The following is a 17,898-nucleotide window of genomic DNA, read 5'->3' as shown; positions in this document are numbered from 1 at the left end:
TAAAATATTTCTTCCTATATCAATCTGCATATCCAATCATATCCATGAGCTGTAGTCACTTCAACTAGTCAGACTGGCTGTAGTCACAAGTTTACAGACGTCTGAATTGATTATTGTTTCAAATAATGTATCGTAGAATAAGTTCGTATTCTTTCGATAACACAATATATGCACACATAATCTATTCCTGGTTTCTTCAACCCTCCTCTTGGCAACAGTCCACTTCCTGTCCTAATTTCAGCACCTGAAGCTTCTCAATTCTTTTTTGAGATTTCCCCTTAGTCTTAAAGTTGTGAAATGCATACTACCAGGTAGATCCTACAAAATGATACAAAGAAAGTACCCCTCGAAATTTGGCCCTTTAACGTAATAAACTCTACTTGACATCATAAAAACAAAGAGATATAAGTAGATATACCAAGTACCAGTAACTTTAAAGGGAAAGTGCATCATTAAAGGTAAATACGTGCATGCTATAATAACAACATATCATTTACATACCAACAAATTCTCACCCGGAAAACATGAAATCATTTACTCAATTTAATCTTGGAAGCACAATAATTCTTGGTGGCTTTCTAAATATTTCAAATAGCGGGTGGTAAGTCAGGACAAAGATTGTATTCAGTTTAAAACTCGAAAACTCAAATACTTCCGAGGTAACGCCGACACCTTTCTTTATTAAGAAGAAGAAGGAAAAAAAAGGAATCATTAACAGCTGTACAATAAGGTTTTACAAAAAAATTCTTCTGAGAGTAATAGTCGAATACATTTATAGGTAATTGAGGTAAGATTTAATACATAACAGAGCTTAGAAAAAAAAAACACCACTAATTACATCACTTTGATGTATAATTACGTCATAGGCATACTTAGAATATAATTACATACATATAATTGCTCCAGTTTTATCTAAAATTCTTTGTTTGCCTATGAATCGAGTTATTGATGTATTCCATATTACTTCAATAATAATTAATAATGATAATGATAATTATGGTCATTTTTACCTAGGGTAGCCTCATCCGTGGCAAATATGGAGTACTGTCTTGCCATATGACGTCAGTGTCGGGCTGGGATTCGAACCCTTAATCCTTGGATACAGGGTCAAGTGAGTGTACCACTATACCATGGGACCCCTACACCTTCAATGTCGATTGCTTTCCGGCTTACAAATAATTTCATGTTTTATAAGAAATACTCAGAAAGGTACTCGAACATTCATTATAACTCAACAATTACTGTTGGGGTGATTATGGAATTGATTAAAAGAAACGGATATCACATTAGAGTAACAACCTTTGAGATCTTTTGTTTTGATTTTTTTTTTAGCCCAAAGAAAAGCTGTTATATAGCCCGTGAGACCGGCTCATCAGTCTCGTGGGCCGTCGGTCTTGTTTGTAACTTTTAGATAACTTTTCAGAAGCACCGCATTAATAATCGACTTTGTCGGGCTCATGGACTCGAAAGAATGGAAGCAAATTTGAAAACAAGAACGACATCTACTTGAAGTGAGAGCTCTTCAGGATAGTATGGCCCCACCCCCCCCCCACTCAGTGTTATTTAGGGTACGCATATGCTTGTTCCCTCTTTTTGAAAGCACCCCCTATCTGAGGACTGCCAACATTTCCGAACCCCCCTTTTGCGGGCTTTTCCTGCCGTGGAGACCCCCCTCAATCATGAAAAATGCTCAATGTACCCCCCTAAATTCGGAATAATTTCTCAGGAGTCCAAAGAGATGAGAGAAAAAAAGAAGAAAAAAAACACCCTTTTTAAAGAAATCTCCGGGTGAAAAGTTAATACACCCCCTTTTTTTTTTACAATTCTCGGGCCGGACTTTGTCGTACGAAAAGTACCCCTTTACCGGACATTTTGGTAACACGCATGGGGTCCGTCCGTTCTCGGAGTGGGGGGCCGGGAGTATGACCACGCGTAAAGTTATGTAAATCCTAATTCCCGCATAGTTAGTGCAGGACTACCTATCAATCATATCTGTGTACATAGAGTTTTGCCAACTTCGTTTCAATACGTCACCTTATGGCGTAGAGCCTATATTATGGTTTGTGCTTGCCCAAACAAAGCAGTATTTGGCATATTGTGCCCAACTCGAACTCGGTTGGCCAACCTCTCGTAATAAATGATAACAAGTTCGTCTAGTTACCTCAATTAAACTCTTCGAAAACAACCACCTACTATTAAAAAGAATTTTCTAAAATTTCCATTTTCACCACATAGCAAACATTTCCCCCCAAAGCAAACATTTTTTTCACACCTCTGCCATTGACGTATCATTGAAGAAATGTTCTCCCTCTCCAATAAATGTATATATTGCTTCATAAATAGCCACAAAGAGGACATTTGGGCTAACAAGAGCTGATTGTAAGGTAAGCATTCACAATTGCTCTTTCTGGCTTGCGGGTTTAATCGACCAATACAAAATATTGATCCCCCCCCCAAAAAAAAATAATAATATACCGAATTATTTTGTTTGTCTTTTATAAAAAAAGAAAAATACACGAACGTGATGAGATGACGAGCTTTCCTTTAATCATTATTTTGGTTGTCGAGCAGTTCGATTTTCATAAAGTTATGCTGATGACGTGATAGATGACACAGGTTGAGGGAGAGGCATAACTGTATTGGCGTTCGCTGAAATTGTTACAGAGGGTGTCGTCGCCGTCGTCGTCGCCGCCGTTGTCGACCCGTCAATTGTGTCTTCGTCCGGGCATAGATATCCATCGACGACCTCGTAACCTTTCTCCATCATGAAGAAGATGATGAGATTGGTCAGGCTTATGGCGGTCAGGACGAGGAAATAGTAGTTGAGATGTCCATCGTTGATCTCGTACGGATACCATGGGTCAGCTGTATTAAAGAACAATATTATGTGAAACTATTATTGTATCGGCATGAATCAGACAGCATTTTGTCTCGAAGGAATGAAGATTATACAACTAAAAATTAATTGTGGATATCTTGGCATTGTAAATGTATTATTATCATTTATATTATTATCAATATTATCATTATTATCATTACGATGAAGGTTATGATGATTATGATATTATTGTTAGCCTCACATGGGGTCTCCTGTTAAAAATATAGACCGGTAGTGGTAAAATTGCGGTTCAAGGGTTTTGGGTGCAAAATATCCATTCAATATTGTTTAAATATTGCCGTCAGATGTTTAGATGGCAATACTTCAACCTAAAATTCGCAAAAAAGCAAATATATGCCCAAATGTTGAAGTGCATTCGCGATATCTATCGAGGCCGGATCAATTTGATAATTTACCAAATGAATCAATTAGTAGGCGGTTTCCCGACAAAATTGGTATTATCACGTATTAGTCGAAACATACTCTTTCACAATCATGATTGGTAATAAGAGCTTCCATTTTATTTCTTAAGGGGGGGGGGGGGCGTTTCCGGAACTGGTCTATACCTTAACATACAATCTCTTTAGTATTTATTTAATTGTAATTTATCTTATTTCCAGGCAAGATGATAACATACACAACATCACAAGGTTGGCAAAATGATATAACATAAACATAATGATATTTAGCACCAGCCAATGCCGGAGGATCACCTAAAAGAATTTTAAAGTTCTATCTAGGAGGCTCTCCACATTGGCTGGTGCATACATGAAACAAAATATAAAGATAACTAAAGGTCAATATAATTTATAAATGAATGTGTAACAAAAACTAACGTCTAACGGTAATATACATGAGGATCAAATACTATTTACATTTATACAGTTCTTAAGCTGCCTACTGCCTCGTCATAGACCTACCCACCCGCCCACATACACATCACTTGCTACGAAGAAGATGCTTTAACGGAGGAATACAGTTATTGACGATAATAGGGACTTGCGTGGACTGATACGTGTGACGTCCATTCAAGGTAGGCATTAAAAAGACGTCGATCGTAGCAATCCACGTTGTCGTTGTGCAAATCTAAAAGTTCCTTATAATACATGTACAGTTACCTGCCGTGATGGTGTTTATGAGAGGTACAAGTAATATGGCAACTATCCGCCCAGTTGCCGCATAGAACAAGAAGATTCCCGTCACAATAGACTGTATGTTGCACGGAGACTGCGTGAAAGCGAATTCCAGACCTTTGGAAGAAGACAAGATCAGGGGGTGTTTCACAAAGATCCTAAGTTGAACTTAAAAATTATGGAAAGCCATTAGCATCCTTGAAAATATTTTTTGTTAAAGTTATTTTAAAAGGCATAACATGTTGATTCAAATCATTCATATTTTCTATTATCATGGAGATTTAATGTTCTTGATGAGGAATTTATAAAAATTCTAAAATACTTGAATTTTCACTTTTTAATATATTTTATTTTAAGGCTACAAATGGCTCTCCATAGTTTTTAAGTCCAACGTAGATTTGTTTAGGGGGATGGGGTGGGGCACGTGTCCCCCCCCCGTGCCCGCCCCGTGCCCCCATCCCCGTGACTACGGGCCTGGTTAGCATAGTGGCAGCAGTGGGATATGATATTGCCTGCGGTCATCCATGGTGGTTTTACTTCACATGATGCGGTGACAACTGCTCCGTCAGTCTCCTTGGTTCTTCTAACCGGTGGCGTAACGTAACCCTCAGGCGCGGATCCAGGATTTCTTAGGGGAGGGGGCCCAATTTTTTTTTTTTTGCTCCCGAAAATTTGAAATTCGCGCCGGCCGAAAAGTCGCTCAGTGGGGGGGGGGGGGGGGGGGGGGGGGGGGGGGGGGGGGGTACAGATCACAATTTTTTTTTTTTTTGTTGCTCCCGAAAATTCGCTCAGGGGGGGGGGGGGGGTAGTGAGCACATTTTTTTTTTGATCCTCAAAAAAAATTTCAATTTGCACCCCCCCCCTTGAGCGCCAGGGGGGGGGGGCCCAACCCCCCAAAATCGTAAAAATCACGTGATTTTACATGATTTTTTTCTCAAGGGGGGGGGGGGGGGCCCGGGCCCCCCGGGCCGCGAATTTTTTTTCCCAAACAGGTTACCTATGAGAGTAAAATCCTGCCTCCTGATTGGTTCAGAGGTATACGCGTCATGAATATTCACGAGCTGAGTTCACAGCACTGTGGCTGAGCTGCAGTACCTAGTATATGTATTACGCATGCAGTTTTGCTGGCCATTTAGGTGTACAAAATGTATGTGAGCTAGCTGTGGTGCGAGGGGATTTTTATTGGGGGAAGGGGGGGGGGGTCTGTTTGTTTGTGAGCATTTCTGGTTATTCTGGTGCTTGGTTTATATAGTTTTACACTGCGGATTTTTTTCTCAAAGAGTTCACTTATACAGTACACACACGAATATTCCAATTTCACACATAGGCTATACATACAAACACTATCTTTCTCTCTCTCTCTCTCTCTTTCTCTCTCTCGCTCTCTCTCTCTCTCTCTCTCTCTATAAACACACACCCACCCACCCTCATGTATTTACAAACACATAAGCAACAAATGCACACACTAGCTGTCAAGAATACACAATAGACACACACAAGGGGTATGAATTATCTTATCAGGATGGTCCGACATGAGATGGTTGGATGTGGGTCAAAGCCACTGTGTTGCTCTGAGCATGATATCTTGACAAACATTTAATATTATCACCCGTAACTGAAACCAACACACGGTATTAGTCTCTTTTTTGTTCCACCAAGCTAATTTTTGCACCTTGCACAAATGCACTTCTCAACACGAAATATTTGTAACCAATTTTGATGGAACTTTTAAAAATTGGTTATCTCCATCCTCTCTTTTCATTAAAGTGGATTTTCCCAGGGTTTCATTCTCTTTTAATATTTCCCAAATTTGATTTGTGAGCACAAAAATACTTCAATCACAGGCATATAAACAATTTCTGTCAAGTAAATTGTACCAAGTTAGATTCGAAGTGAGTTAATCAAGTTATAGGCATAATGCTATGAAAATTGTTAAGAACTTATATGAGACACAAAATAGTCTTGTAGGGTAGAATGAAGGCACATTATAACTTTTGAAGGAAATAAATGGAGGCATGAGTGAATTTGCAAGTAAGATATTATCTCACGCATATAGTCATTTTAATGACTGATGATTTAATTGGCTAATTTAGATTTTAGTTCATTCAAGATAACTTTTGTTCATTTAAGAAAATGGTGACATTTTTCATAGATTTCAGTAAGTGTAATACATACTTGTAATCAGAATGTTCAATGTATTGACAAAGAAAGATTATTAATAGAACAAAATCTTGAAAATAATTTGGGTAAAAGTTCATACTACTTTTTTATGTGAAAGGTCATGCTAAATTCTTGCACATAGAGTGTTTATGTCTAATTTCGAATCTGAGAATAAATAGTGAGAGTTCAGGTTTTAATTAAAATTGGGATTTATTTTTTATTTTAATGCTTTGAAATTGTCAGTATATAGTGTCAGTAGGTTATGTTATTATGTATTCTGAATTAGTCTCAAAAGCAGTGACACATGCATGCAATATATATGGAGTCTCAAATTTAGTTGACAGAGGCAGTGAAATAAATGTGTGTGGGGATTGTATCTTAATAACATAAAATGTAAAATCATATCCTGTGCATGTCATATCAAGTTTAAATTCATGAAAGTAGGTCAAAGGTTATGAACCTGCTGTTGTATTTATTGTTGAAAGCTCAAATTAATGCAATGAAATGGATGTCCTTTAAATATTGTTTGATTCTGATTTAAGTTAGATAATCTTGAGAAAAGAAGTTTGAAGATATAAAGATTGAAAAGGACTTAGTCAGATATTCATGTTTAAATAAGAGATGAATCAGTGTAATGTGCACTTGGTATGCATATTAATAATAAAAGCTTGTCTTGACATGTGTAGAGCCTGTATATATTACTTTATGTCCTTTGTTTTCTTTGGCCAGGTTCATCTGTCACAAAGGAACCAGAACCATTGATATGTTTGTTTGTTTTGTTTTTTTTCAAATTTTTAATATCAATACAAAGAAACATCCAAATAAATATGATGAATAACATGTAAGTTTGACAAAATTTGTTTCTAGTTAAAATAAAAGTTTCATTCAAAAGGAAAAAGCAGGAGACCACATGTCGTAATCGTAAATGCTTGAACATGACCGTGGCCTCTGCCAAATTAACAAAAATAAAAGAACAACCCGTGCAACTGCATTGTATTCAATGTTAAATAAGATATAAGTGAAGTGATTAAAAGTGAGCATGGCTGAATTAATTTTGAGTGAAAATAACAAAACAAATTTAGTGAAATATTTCGTGTTGAGAAGTGCATTTGTGCAAGGTGCAAAAATTAGCTTGGTGGAACAAAAAAGAGACTAATACCGTGATATTAATTGTGTGTTGGTTTCAGTTACGGGTGATAATATTAAATGTTTGTCAAGATATCATGCTCAGAGCAACACAGTGGCTTTGACCCACATCCAACCATCTCATGTCGGACCATCCTGATAAGATAATTCATACCCCTTGTGTGTGTCTATTGTGTATTCTTGACAGCTAGTGTGTGCATTTGTTGCTTATGTGTTTGTAAATACATGAGGGTGGGTGGATGTGTGTTTATAGAGAGAGAGAGAGAGCGAGAGAGAGAAAGAGAGAGAGAGAGAAAGATAGTGTTTGTAGACTATAGCCTATGTGTGAAATTGGAATATTAGTGTGTGTAATGTAAGTGAACTCTTTGAGAAAAAAAATCCGCAGTGTAAAACTATATAAACCAAGCACCAGAATAACCAGAAATGTTCACAAACAAACAGACCCCCCCCCCCTTCCCCAATAAAAATCCCCTCGCACCACAGCTAGCTCACATACATTTTGTACACCTAAATGGCCAGCAAAACTGAAGTCCACGCGCATGCGTAATACATATACTAACTGTGAACTCAGCTCGTGAATATTCATGACGCGTATACCTCTGAACCAATCAGGAGGCAGGATTTTACTCTCATAGGTAAACCTGTTTGGGAAAAAAAAAATTCGCCCCCGGCCCCCCCCCCCCCCCCCCCCCCCCCCCCCCTGGATCCGCCACTGGTAACCCTTTAACCCAACACTATACCTCATGATAGACATGATAAAACACAAGTGACATTTTCTCCAATTATTGAATAATAATAATATCTAGTTGGCTAGCGCTATTGCATATCGAAAATTCACATGGAAAATGAACCGCAAACCATTATGTTTTGTTTCTAGCTCTCGTTTATCCCTTAATATTCATTTCTGACGATAGGTGGAACGGTCGATTCCTATCAAAAGTCGGTCTCTTGAGGTTTATGTGGAAAAAGAAAATGCGACCGCTCCCTAGTGTCGCTCCTAGAGTAATAGTAGTGGTGGTTATTTTACCTTATTGCTAAGAAAGCATTAATGCTTGTTTGTAAGCAACCTATCTCATCGGAAACTCAAATGTACAATTATAATATTGTATAGTATTGTTATGGTTATCGTTATATGGTGATATGGGACCGGTCCTTATTTCGTGAATTGTTTTCCGATGTATTAAGACGGTAATTGTGAATTGCGCCCTCTTGCTACCTACCGGAGATGAAAATAAAGACATCGGCCACTCCCATGAAAAAGTACTGCGGGATGAGAAAATCGAGTGACAGGGTCGAAGCGACGACGGTTTGGTTGTTGATCTCCTGGAAGAAGAAATCGCCTCGGTCGATGAACGTCAGTCGGGCTGTCTCCACGGTGGCGGCAGACAGGACAGACAGGGTGGCTAAGGCGATACCGATGACTGCAAGGAAAAATTTAATAATTATGTTGATGATCAGTCAGACAGCCGTTTTTTGAGGACAACGAATGTCCTTCGTTAACGGGACAAGTTTTTACATCAGTGAACATGTGTCAACTTTTCGTGGCTCAACATTCATGCGTATTCACTGTTGGGGAACGTGTCTCTTTTAAAGGGGGACATCCGATTGTCCTCCACAAACGTCTGTCTTCCTTGACTGACGGTGATGATGGTGATGAATAGAGATGCACGTGTACCCGAGGGTTAGTAATTATTAGTAACGATGAATAAAAAAAACATGAATTTGATTTGTGATAATATACATAGCCACTATCAGCAATAATATTAATGATCACTATAATTGTTCTTATTGGAAGCTTTTTCTCATTTTATGAAAAGTGGGGTAATTAAATCCAATATATGATATATAAACCCAAATGAAATCATGAATTAACTCTGCCAGCCTCTGAAGAATGTTGTCAATTGTGGCATTAAGGGCTGGTTAGACATTTTTCTCTCACGATACATAAAGCAATAACGAAGTTTTCAATTGAAGTAACACCGGACTAACCACTCCGTGTGTGGTATATATTTTGTTTAAGTCGTCTTTATAACCAGCATCTTTAATGATGGAATCAGACTATATGATGTACCTTTTACATCTTGTTATATCTTAAGAGTAATCGTTCTGTGTGATCAGCCTTTTGTGGTAACATAATCTGTCTTTCGAGGAAATAATTAATTATTTATTTTATTTTACTTTCTAGCATTAAAACAACAGGAAAGTTGAAAATGACAAGAAGCATACACAACACAATATGTACATTAGATACAATATCAAATATTATACAAATACAAAGAAACAAAGAATACCACAAAAAGGCAGCACCCCCCCCCCCCCCACAAGAAAATGGGGGGGGGGGGGGCTATATGAAGATGAACAAGAAAGTTACGATAACTAGTGTAATATCTATAATGATAACAAAAAAAACACAATTTAAATCACATTACGCAATCAAGATGTACTTACTGATTCGATTGAGCGTCGTCATTGTGATGAATCGTTTACTAACGTATGGATAGATGTAAGTGTTAACGAGAGGAGCGAACGCGATCCCTAGCAAGGGGAGATATCGCGCTAGGAGGGATGGACTGACAGCTTGGCCCAGAATGGTCGGCTTCATGCGCTCCGCCTGACTTACGAAGGATGAGGTAACCTAGTGAAAAATGGAAATGGTTAGAATGGTATTGAATATATGATAATAAGGTTAAAACTAGTATGGCGACTGAGAGTAAAATATCGTTTTCTTATAGTCCCATGAAGTAAAACAAATAAAGGGAATTTTCCGATCGCTCCGCCCCTGTACCTAATGTATGAGACATGCTCCGGTGGCAAGCGCTCCGTAAAGTCAGGTTGTAACTCGGATCAATATTATTGTCTAACTTCAAATCTGCACTACCTTTATACCAGGGGCGTAAATCCGTACCGAGGAGTGGGGGGGGGGGGGGAATGATCGGCGATAGCCATCACATACTAGCACGAGCACACGCCCACACTAATTTACGCAAGCGCGCGCGATCGCGCACGCACAAACACACAACACACACACACACACACCCACAACAAACACACGCATACCCAAACACATGAACATAAATTTATACATGCATACATACATGCACGCACATGCCAAATTTGACAACCATAAAGTAAAAGAATTGGACATATATTTCGAAATAGTGACAGCTGCAAACTGTAGTGTTTTATTATAGGATTTCCCGGCCAAATTCGCGAGTTTGTCATTCGAATTCATTTACTTTGCATTTAAGTTAGCGCACTTCAGCTTTGCCATGCCAATTATCATTCAATTTTCCCGATTTTGTATTTAATTTAGGATTTTGGTCGAAGGATTTCATAGATCTGTCATTCAATTTAGAAACTGCTCAACTAACATTCAAATTAATCGTCACTTGTCGAGGCGTCATTTTTATCATTCAAATTAACACCTGTCATTCGTATTCGAATTATGTTTATTCAAGTTAGGAATGTTAGGGGGAAATGCAATACACGTTTACAGTTTTTAAAAAATGCAATTAACTACACAATTTGCCATTGGGGTCTTTTCTGTTATTCAATTCATTAATTTTGAGGACAAAGCATAATTGTGTGTAGTCAGACATTAGGTAAAGAAGGGGCGAAATCAAGGGATATGGCATCTCTGAACGGACATGTTCATATACCCCGGAGAAGTGGGGATATAAAAAAACACCTACCCCAGTCACAATAGTTTACCCTTCCTCCATAAGGAAATTGTGATAAATTTATGATGAAACACAAGACAAACAACTTCCTTTCATGAAAATTTACACAAATATTAAGACCATCAAGTCCGTAGATGTAAGTCTTTTTTTTAACAATCAAACTTAAAGGCTGATGAATATCTGATAAATCTAAAAGTATATAAAGAGTATAAATGCAAGTAAATAAAATAGGATGAAATACACATGAAAAAACGATCTTGAAAGAAAAAGAATGAGCTATAAAAAGTGTTTAATAAACGAGAAATGTATATTGACCATTAATTTTAGTGCACAAAGTGCTAATTTGAATGCTACAAATGAATTAGAATGCTAGAAGTACACCGTCGCGATGTCAGAAAATCGTGTTGCGCTAAATCGAATGACCAAATAGCGAAAGAAGCACTTTTTTCATTAATTTGAATGAAACATACATAGATTCTAACGAAAATTTCATAGATTTGAAATCTAGAAGAAGGAATATAAACCCGAGATATACCTGACTGCACTAAAACCGTCGAGTTTGAACGCAATACAAATGAATTTGAATGACAAACTCGCGAATTTGGCCGGGAAATCCTATATAATGAACTCCGAAATAAGACGACACACTTTCAAGTAGTAACATAAAGATTGAGTATTTCGTCAGGAAGATAATGAACTCTTTATTTTGAGTCCCATCACTTAGAAAATGATGTATAATGGTAAGGGCGTCGCTAGGCCTTTTTAGTGGGGGGGGGGGGGGGTGTAGAGGCCAACGATTACCGACAAAACTAGCCCCAATTACCGACAAAATTAAATGTCCCAATATTTACAAATTTAACCCTATATACCCGGGGCCGAAGGCTAAATTGTTTTTCCTACGGACTATCTACAGTACTTGCGTATGCGCAAATGGTCATTTTCCTCGACGACATAAATATACGAATTATTTCGTCAACTTAGTCAGCATCATAGCTATCTATTTTAATGCAGGCGCGGAGCTAGGATCCCATTTTAGGGAGGGGCGGTAGTGAACAGGCGAATCACTCAAAGAGCGCGCGAAGCGCGCTCATTAGGGTGTTGTGGGTGATAAGCCTACCCCGCGAAGCGCGGAAGCTTTGACATTTCCTTAAATTATTAGAGAAAGCAGACGATTCGATGTACCGTTTTCGACTCTTAATCTTTGTCTGAATTCGGTTTATCCCTCCCGCGCAAAGCGCGGAAGTTTTGACGTTTTATTAAATTATTAGAGAAAGCAGACGATACGTTGTACCGTTTTCGACTCTTAATAAGCCCTATTTATCTGAATTCAGTTCCCCCCTCTCGCGCGAAGCGCGGAAGCCTTGACGTTTCCTTAAATTATTAGAGAAAGCAGACGATTGGGTGTGCTGTTCTCGACTCTTAATTCTCGTCTGAATTCAGTTTCCCCTTCCCGCGCGAAGCGCGAAAAGCTTAGACGTTTGATTTAATTATTATAGAAAGAAGACGAGAAGGCGAACTTTAGACCGTTCCTGAAACGGTCCTGAAACGGTCTTACCGGTTACCGTGACGACCTGCAGTCGTCACGATAATATTGGCCCCCTACCTCCCCTAGATTGCGCGGGCGGGAAAAATTGTTCTTCATTGCTAGCGCGAGAGAGCTAGCGGAGCATGCATGCGGTGCAATATGCGGAAGACTGCGCCGCCCAATGCATTTTGTATATTATAGTGGGATTCTTATTATTCTGAAGTTTATGAAGTGCTTGTTCGCGCACGTCGCGCAACTATTCTTAATGATAGTGACATACTGTATACGTGTAGGCTATACAGTTATACATACATGAACAAATAACGCATTTCTCATGCATTATGCTGAAATTGAAACAATCACATTTTTTTCTTCTTCTTCTTCTTCCTTTTTTCTCTCTTTTTGTTGTAATATCAGGGGGGATGTTTGTACAGGCCATCCCCCCTACTTCAAGCCAGGGGGGGGGGGGGGATGCAGCCCCACCCACTCCCCCGGAATTTACGCCCCTGGTTATACCAGTTCGCCATAATACACTAAATCCGAACCTAAGCTATAGGCTAAACACCAATCGTAAGCAAAACCTAGTAATAAAATCTTTGACGAAACAATACCCGAGCAAAAGTCGGATCAGTACATAATGACAAGGACTTGACCGCCATAATGTTCTGTAGAGTTCTATAGAGAACAACGCGGCTGATTAATGGAATGCATATTTACTCACATTGTGCTTTTTTTTTGCAGAAGACATCCGTTAACATTCTCTTGTCTCACTCACTGATTTTAAAGTATAAGTAATAAATTGCCTACGGGAACCTGATGTTCCTTAATTAAAGCTACTTGGGGCACGTTTATTGGGTCTTGCCACTAGATATGTAGATATCGTATCATACCCCACTGTCGAACCCCACTATACGAAAGTGATTTGCGGGATGTCGCGTTTATCGTCTCTTCACGATTCAAAATAAAGGCCTTGTTTCTGCGCAGCTGTTTTGACCCGGGAAGCAGACAGTTTCTCGGAGGTCAACTACACACACATGCTTGTACACGACCTGGGTTGTCCGATTTGTATGTGGAGTTCAAAACTGTATGTCACATTCAAAACACACCTTTTTGCGTCTTTAGATATGCCCATATCTAAAGACTTTTAAAAAAGGCTTTGCGTTTATCACCTTCTAAATTTGCCTGAAAGACGTTTGAAAAACTTGATTCTAGCCAAAAATTTGGTCGATAAACGCAACCTGGGATCAGAGAATCCAGTTGTCAACGAGTGAAGATCAGAAGAATGCGACACCAACTAACGAGCTTGTGAAGTAGATTACTTTGGTTCGGGTCCAATTACTAACCTGGTATCGCACGATACTGTATGGAAATTCACAGGAGAGTAGAATTATTGCGTAGCAGACCCACAGAGCATGGCGGGCCGTTTCGGGGAGAGCTCCTTGTGTGCTCTCCGCTGTCATGGTTGTGTCCAGGTCAAGGGTACCATATGTAACTGCAGTCGGAGCTGGACAAATGGACGTGGATTTGTCTACCGAGGCGCTTCCTGTGGGATTGGCCGTTGATGACAGGGTCGACGGATCATCCACGTCCGCAACATCTACAGTTGTCGAGGTGGACTTGAGGGCGCTCTCACTAAGGAGCTCTACACTTTCTCCATCGATCTTTTGTAAGGAAGAGCAGAGGTTGGGACAACAGTTGCAATGGCAACAAGAGGAGACCGTTGCTAGTGTCGCAGTAACTTTGCTCGTTATGGCATTACCTGCTGCTGTCACGACCAAAGCAGTTGCTTTGCCCTCTGATAATGAAAAAGAGAGAAATTCTGTGTAAATCTACGAGGTGAAAATTATACAGAGAGAGATAGAGGGGGGAATAAGGCCCACCCACATACAGTTAAGAAGGTTCTGCTAGATCACAGCCATGGTAGCTATACCATATTATTACATTATATATATTATATAACCGTATGCATACAAATTGGTATTGGAGCTGCAGGTCCTCGGTTCTAAACTAAATTATATTCTATAGGTGCATGTTGACAAAGAAAAAATCATCTAATCTCTGGCTACTATATAAAGACAATGGTATGGTAATTAAGGATACTACTAATAGATTACTAGGTCACTACTGCCCCCCCCCCCCCCCCAAAAAAAAAAAAAAAAAAAAAAAAAAAAAATAATAATAATAATAATACAAAAAAAAAAATAAAATAAAAATAATAATAATAATTACAAAAAAAAAATAATAATAATAATAATACAAAAAAAAAAACTAGTCGTATACATAGAAACATTGACGTTCTAAAAGATCAAACTTGTCTTTACACGCGATACAAATAAGTTTATGGGTGAGAAGCAATGAAGAAACATGGATTGTTCAGTTCATTTTTGAAAAGGAAAGTAAAAATCCTTCCACTAACTGTCAGGGCTAGTCTGTTGAAACACGCTCCTGGCATACTTGAAGAACAGCATGGTGACGATGTTGACAACTAAAGTCACCAAGTATCCAACGAAGAAGGATACATCGAGCTGAATGAAGGATACACCTGTGAGAGCGAGTAGAGGGGCAAACTGCACGGCCGTGTAAATGCTAGGAATTAAAGGAGACAAGACGATGATGAATTATTGACATGTTCAGCATTTTGAAATGTTGAGCTGATTCTGCTAAAGTTAGTGCATTTTAGAAGTCATGAAATACCGAATAAACGATAAGTTTGGACCCGTAACACAAATCTGAGCAATTATTGAGCGATCAATTGCACACAATGATCAGTTCAATTAATTCCCCCCCCCCGCAAACAAAAAACAAAACAAAAAATGTATATATATATATACATATATATATTATATTATATATATATATATTATTTAAAAAAACATGTAGATAAATAAATAAATAAATAAGTAAATAGATAAATAGATAAATAAATAAATAAATAAATAAATAAATAAATAAATAAATAAATAATCGTATGATCAATTGCTAAGCTTTGTTTTACGGGTGCATATACGTGTGATGGCGCCACGGTGAAAATTATGACCTCATGACTATTTGAAAACTTTAGTTCTTATATTCGGATGAAAAGTAATTGGTGAACTTTTTCACGTTTTTATGTTAGTTTGGAAGAAAATCATAGTAATGTCCCCTGAAAAAATGCTCTTCGGATGCTCGAAATATGACGAGAAATAATTGAAAAGTTTGGACCAATCTTTCATGCAGCATAATTTTTTGTAAAAAATGTGTGTGTAGACCTGTATTCCTGTGCTAAGTGCATGCGATTTTCAAAAAGATCTATTAGTTCTATTTATTTTGATCATTAAAAAAGCCCATCGGACCTCAGTTTTCCGATTTATACCAAAATTCTCCCACCAGGGCTTTGTATTATAAAGAGTTGCGTTTGATTAAAATTAATCGCAACTGTGAGATACGAATCAGTCGCGACTTTTCATCAGACGGGTCCAAGAGATCAAAATGTTCACGTTTTCTTTTGAACAACCCTTGGCTTTAACTTTTTTAAAATCAAATTTCAAACGTTTCAAGCATGTCCACACTTACTAATGGAAGCAACTTTGGACGGACGCAGTTCCATATTTCAATCTGCCTTGCCGCGAAGGGAGGAGCCGTTACGGTGATGCCAGCGACGCCTAACCCTATGAGGATTCGGGACATGTAAAACAGAACACGCCGAGCAATGATTGGTATTACAACAGAAGGGCCGAAGATTGACCAATCGAAGGTGATCACAGGTAGGATACAGTTTCCTGGAGGAAAAACGGAAAACACAATCTTATTCATTCACTTAAAACAAAATGAGTTCACATAATAATACACACAGTTATTCATTTTGTATACAAAGTGTATTAGGCGTTCATCCACATTATTTTCCTAGAAAACTCAACGGTGCAGCCATTTAATGCGTACTCCAAATGATTTCAGTTTTTCGTTGCTGTTCAGATGCCACAACAAGTTTAGCCGTTGGATGAATACTGACGTCGCCTCAGTTTTCTCCTAGCCTTCTCCTCTCAGTTGAGTCCCTTCTGGGTCGATAACTCCAAGGATTATTCTTACATCTTCCAGGGGCGGATCTAGGGGGGGGGGGGGGGTTCGGCGGTTTAACCCCCACCCCCCCCCCCCTCTTGGGCGGCCAAGTGAAAAAAAAAGGGGGGGGGGGGAGAGAAAGAAAAAAACAAACAGTAAAACGGCGCGATTTTTGGAAAATCCTGCATCCGCCACTGGGTCAACCCCCCCCCCCTTGGCAAAAAAGCGAGATCCGCTCCTGTCTTCCTTCAAACATCAATCGGTAGCCATGCAGACGACCCGAACCCTCAACCTGATATTGGATAAAGTCTACAACCTCACAGATGTCACTGTAGTTTTTTTTTCCTCCTTGATCGAGGGAGAGGCTTAGCTGTCTGGGCATGCCTTTTCAAATGACGGAAAGAAATTACAATTCCGCACTCTGTGGTAAGAATCATATAACTGTGTCTTTGTACGTGAGTCCCATTTCAAAGTATATTTATCATTGCGTTTCGTTAAATGGTCAGAACAAAGTCAGTAGTTTTAACAAGACGACTCTATAAATCAAACTCCCGTAAGTGATGTTTTCCTGGCATCTACTATCATGCGGAGCATCGTCCACGAGCCGCGTAGCGGCGAGGCGATTTTGTTTTTTGTTTTTTGTTTTTTTGTTTGGGGGGGGGGGGGGGGGGAGGGGTGTTTTTCTATGTACATCACATTAAAAACTTGGCAGCCAAAGAGGGAGGGGGGGGGGGGTTAAACCCCCCTAACCCCCCGTAGATCCGCCCCTGATATATAATCCTCTTCTTCTTTCTTTATTTTTCTAAGTCATTATGTCAGGGTGTATTTTTCCCGTCTGGTGCTATAATATGTTAGTCTGTGGGATATCTTTGTGAAGATTAAATAGTTTACAGAAGTTGTAGCAAGCTGACCTTCCTTCCCAATAGCGTCTAACCATAATTTGCATATATCCAATTTATCCCATTTATCCATGGTTTCCCCTAGATCCGCCACTGGACATACAATGAATAGGATTTTGTGAAAGAAAGTACCAACAAAATTATTTAAAAGAAAGCGTCATTTGTGGCTGTCAGCTGTGTGACAATTTCGAAAACGAAGCACGAGACTTGAAGTTTTATTAAATTATTAGAGAAAGAAGACGACTCAAAGTACCGATCCCGGCGTTTTTTTTTTTTTTTTGGGGGGGGGGGAACCCCCCTCCCCCACCGCCCCCTGGCTACGCGCCTGCTTATTTGTGACACTGACAGGACACTCATTGGAGTGGGGTCCAGAAACATGTAGGCCTCTAAATAAGCATTTTTCTTGCCTGACTGTAAATTTGGGAATTTGTCATTTCCAACA

General features: G+C 39.0%; 1 protein-coding gene across 1 annotated transcript; it reads right to left on the bottom strand.

The window, feature by feature from the left end:
* Positions 1-2,506: 2,506 nt before the first annotated feature.
* Positions 2,507-16,107, bottom strand: LOC100888137 (solute carrier family 15 member 4). Its single transcript, XM_030987045.1, has 7 exons — positions 16,075-16,107; positions 14,939-15,108; positions 13,866-14,317; positions 9,766-9,952; positions 8,538-8,738; positions 3,997-4,128; positions 2,507-2,865 (listed from the first exon to the last, which is right to left on the bottom strand). The coding sequence occupies exons 2-7, from the start codon at positions 14,988-14,990 to the stop codon at positions 2,588-2,590; spliced, it is 1,302 nt and encodes a 433-aa protein (XP_030842905.1). The 5' UTR covers positions 14,991-15,108; positions 16,075-16,107; the 3' UTR covers positions 2,507-2,587.
* Between the last annotated feature and the right edge of the window lie 1,791 nt (positions 16,108-17,898).

The sequence above is a fragment of the Strongylocentrotus purpuratus genome, unplaced genomic scaffold, assembly GCF_000002235.5.
Source record: "Strongylocentrotus purpuratus isolate Spur 01 unplaced genomic scaffold, Spur_5.0 spur5_scaffold_16, whole genome shotgun sequence".
NCBI lineage: Eukaryota > Metazoa > Echinodermata > Echinoidea > Camarodonta > Strongylocentrotidae > Strongylocentrotus > Strongylocentrotus purpuratus.
The sequence above is the reverse complement of the archived record's forward strand: the minus strand, read 5'-3'. Positions and strand labels throughout refer to the sequence as shown.

Bases quoted from the DNA above. Each gene is read 5' to 3' on its own strand.
- LOC100888137 (XM_030987045.1), bottom strand. From the start codon at position 14,990: ATGCTGTTCTTCAAGTATGCCAGGAGCGTGTTTCAACAGACTAGCCCT. The intron at 9,953-13,865 runs GTTAGTAATTGG...ATTTTTCACTAG, and splicing joins ACAGTATCGTGCGATACCAG to GTTACCTCATCCTTCGTAAG. The intron at 4,129-8,537 runs GTAGGTAGCAAG...CTTCTTCCAAAG, and splicing joins TGTCTTTATTTTCATCTCCG to GTCTGGAATTCGCTTTCACG.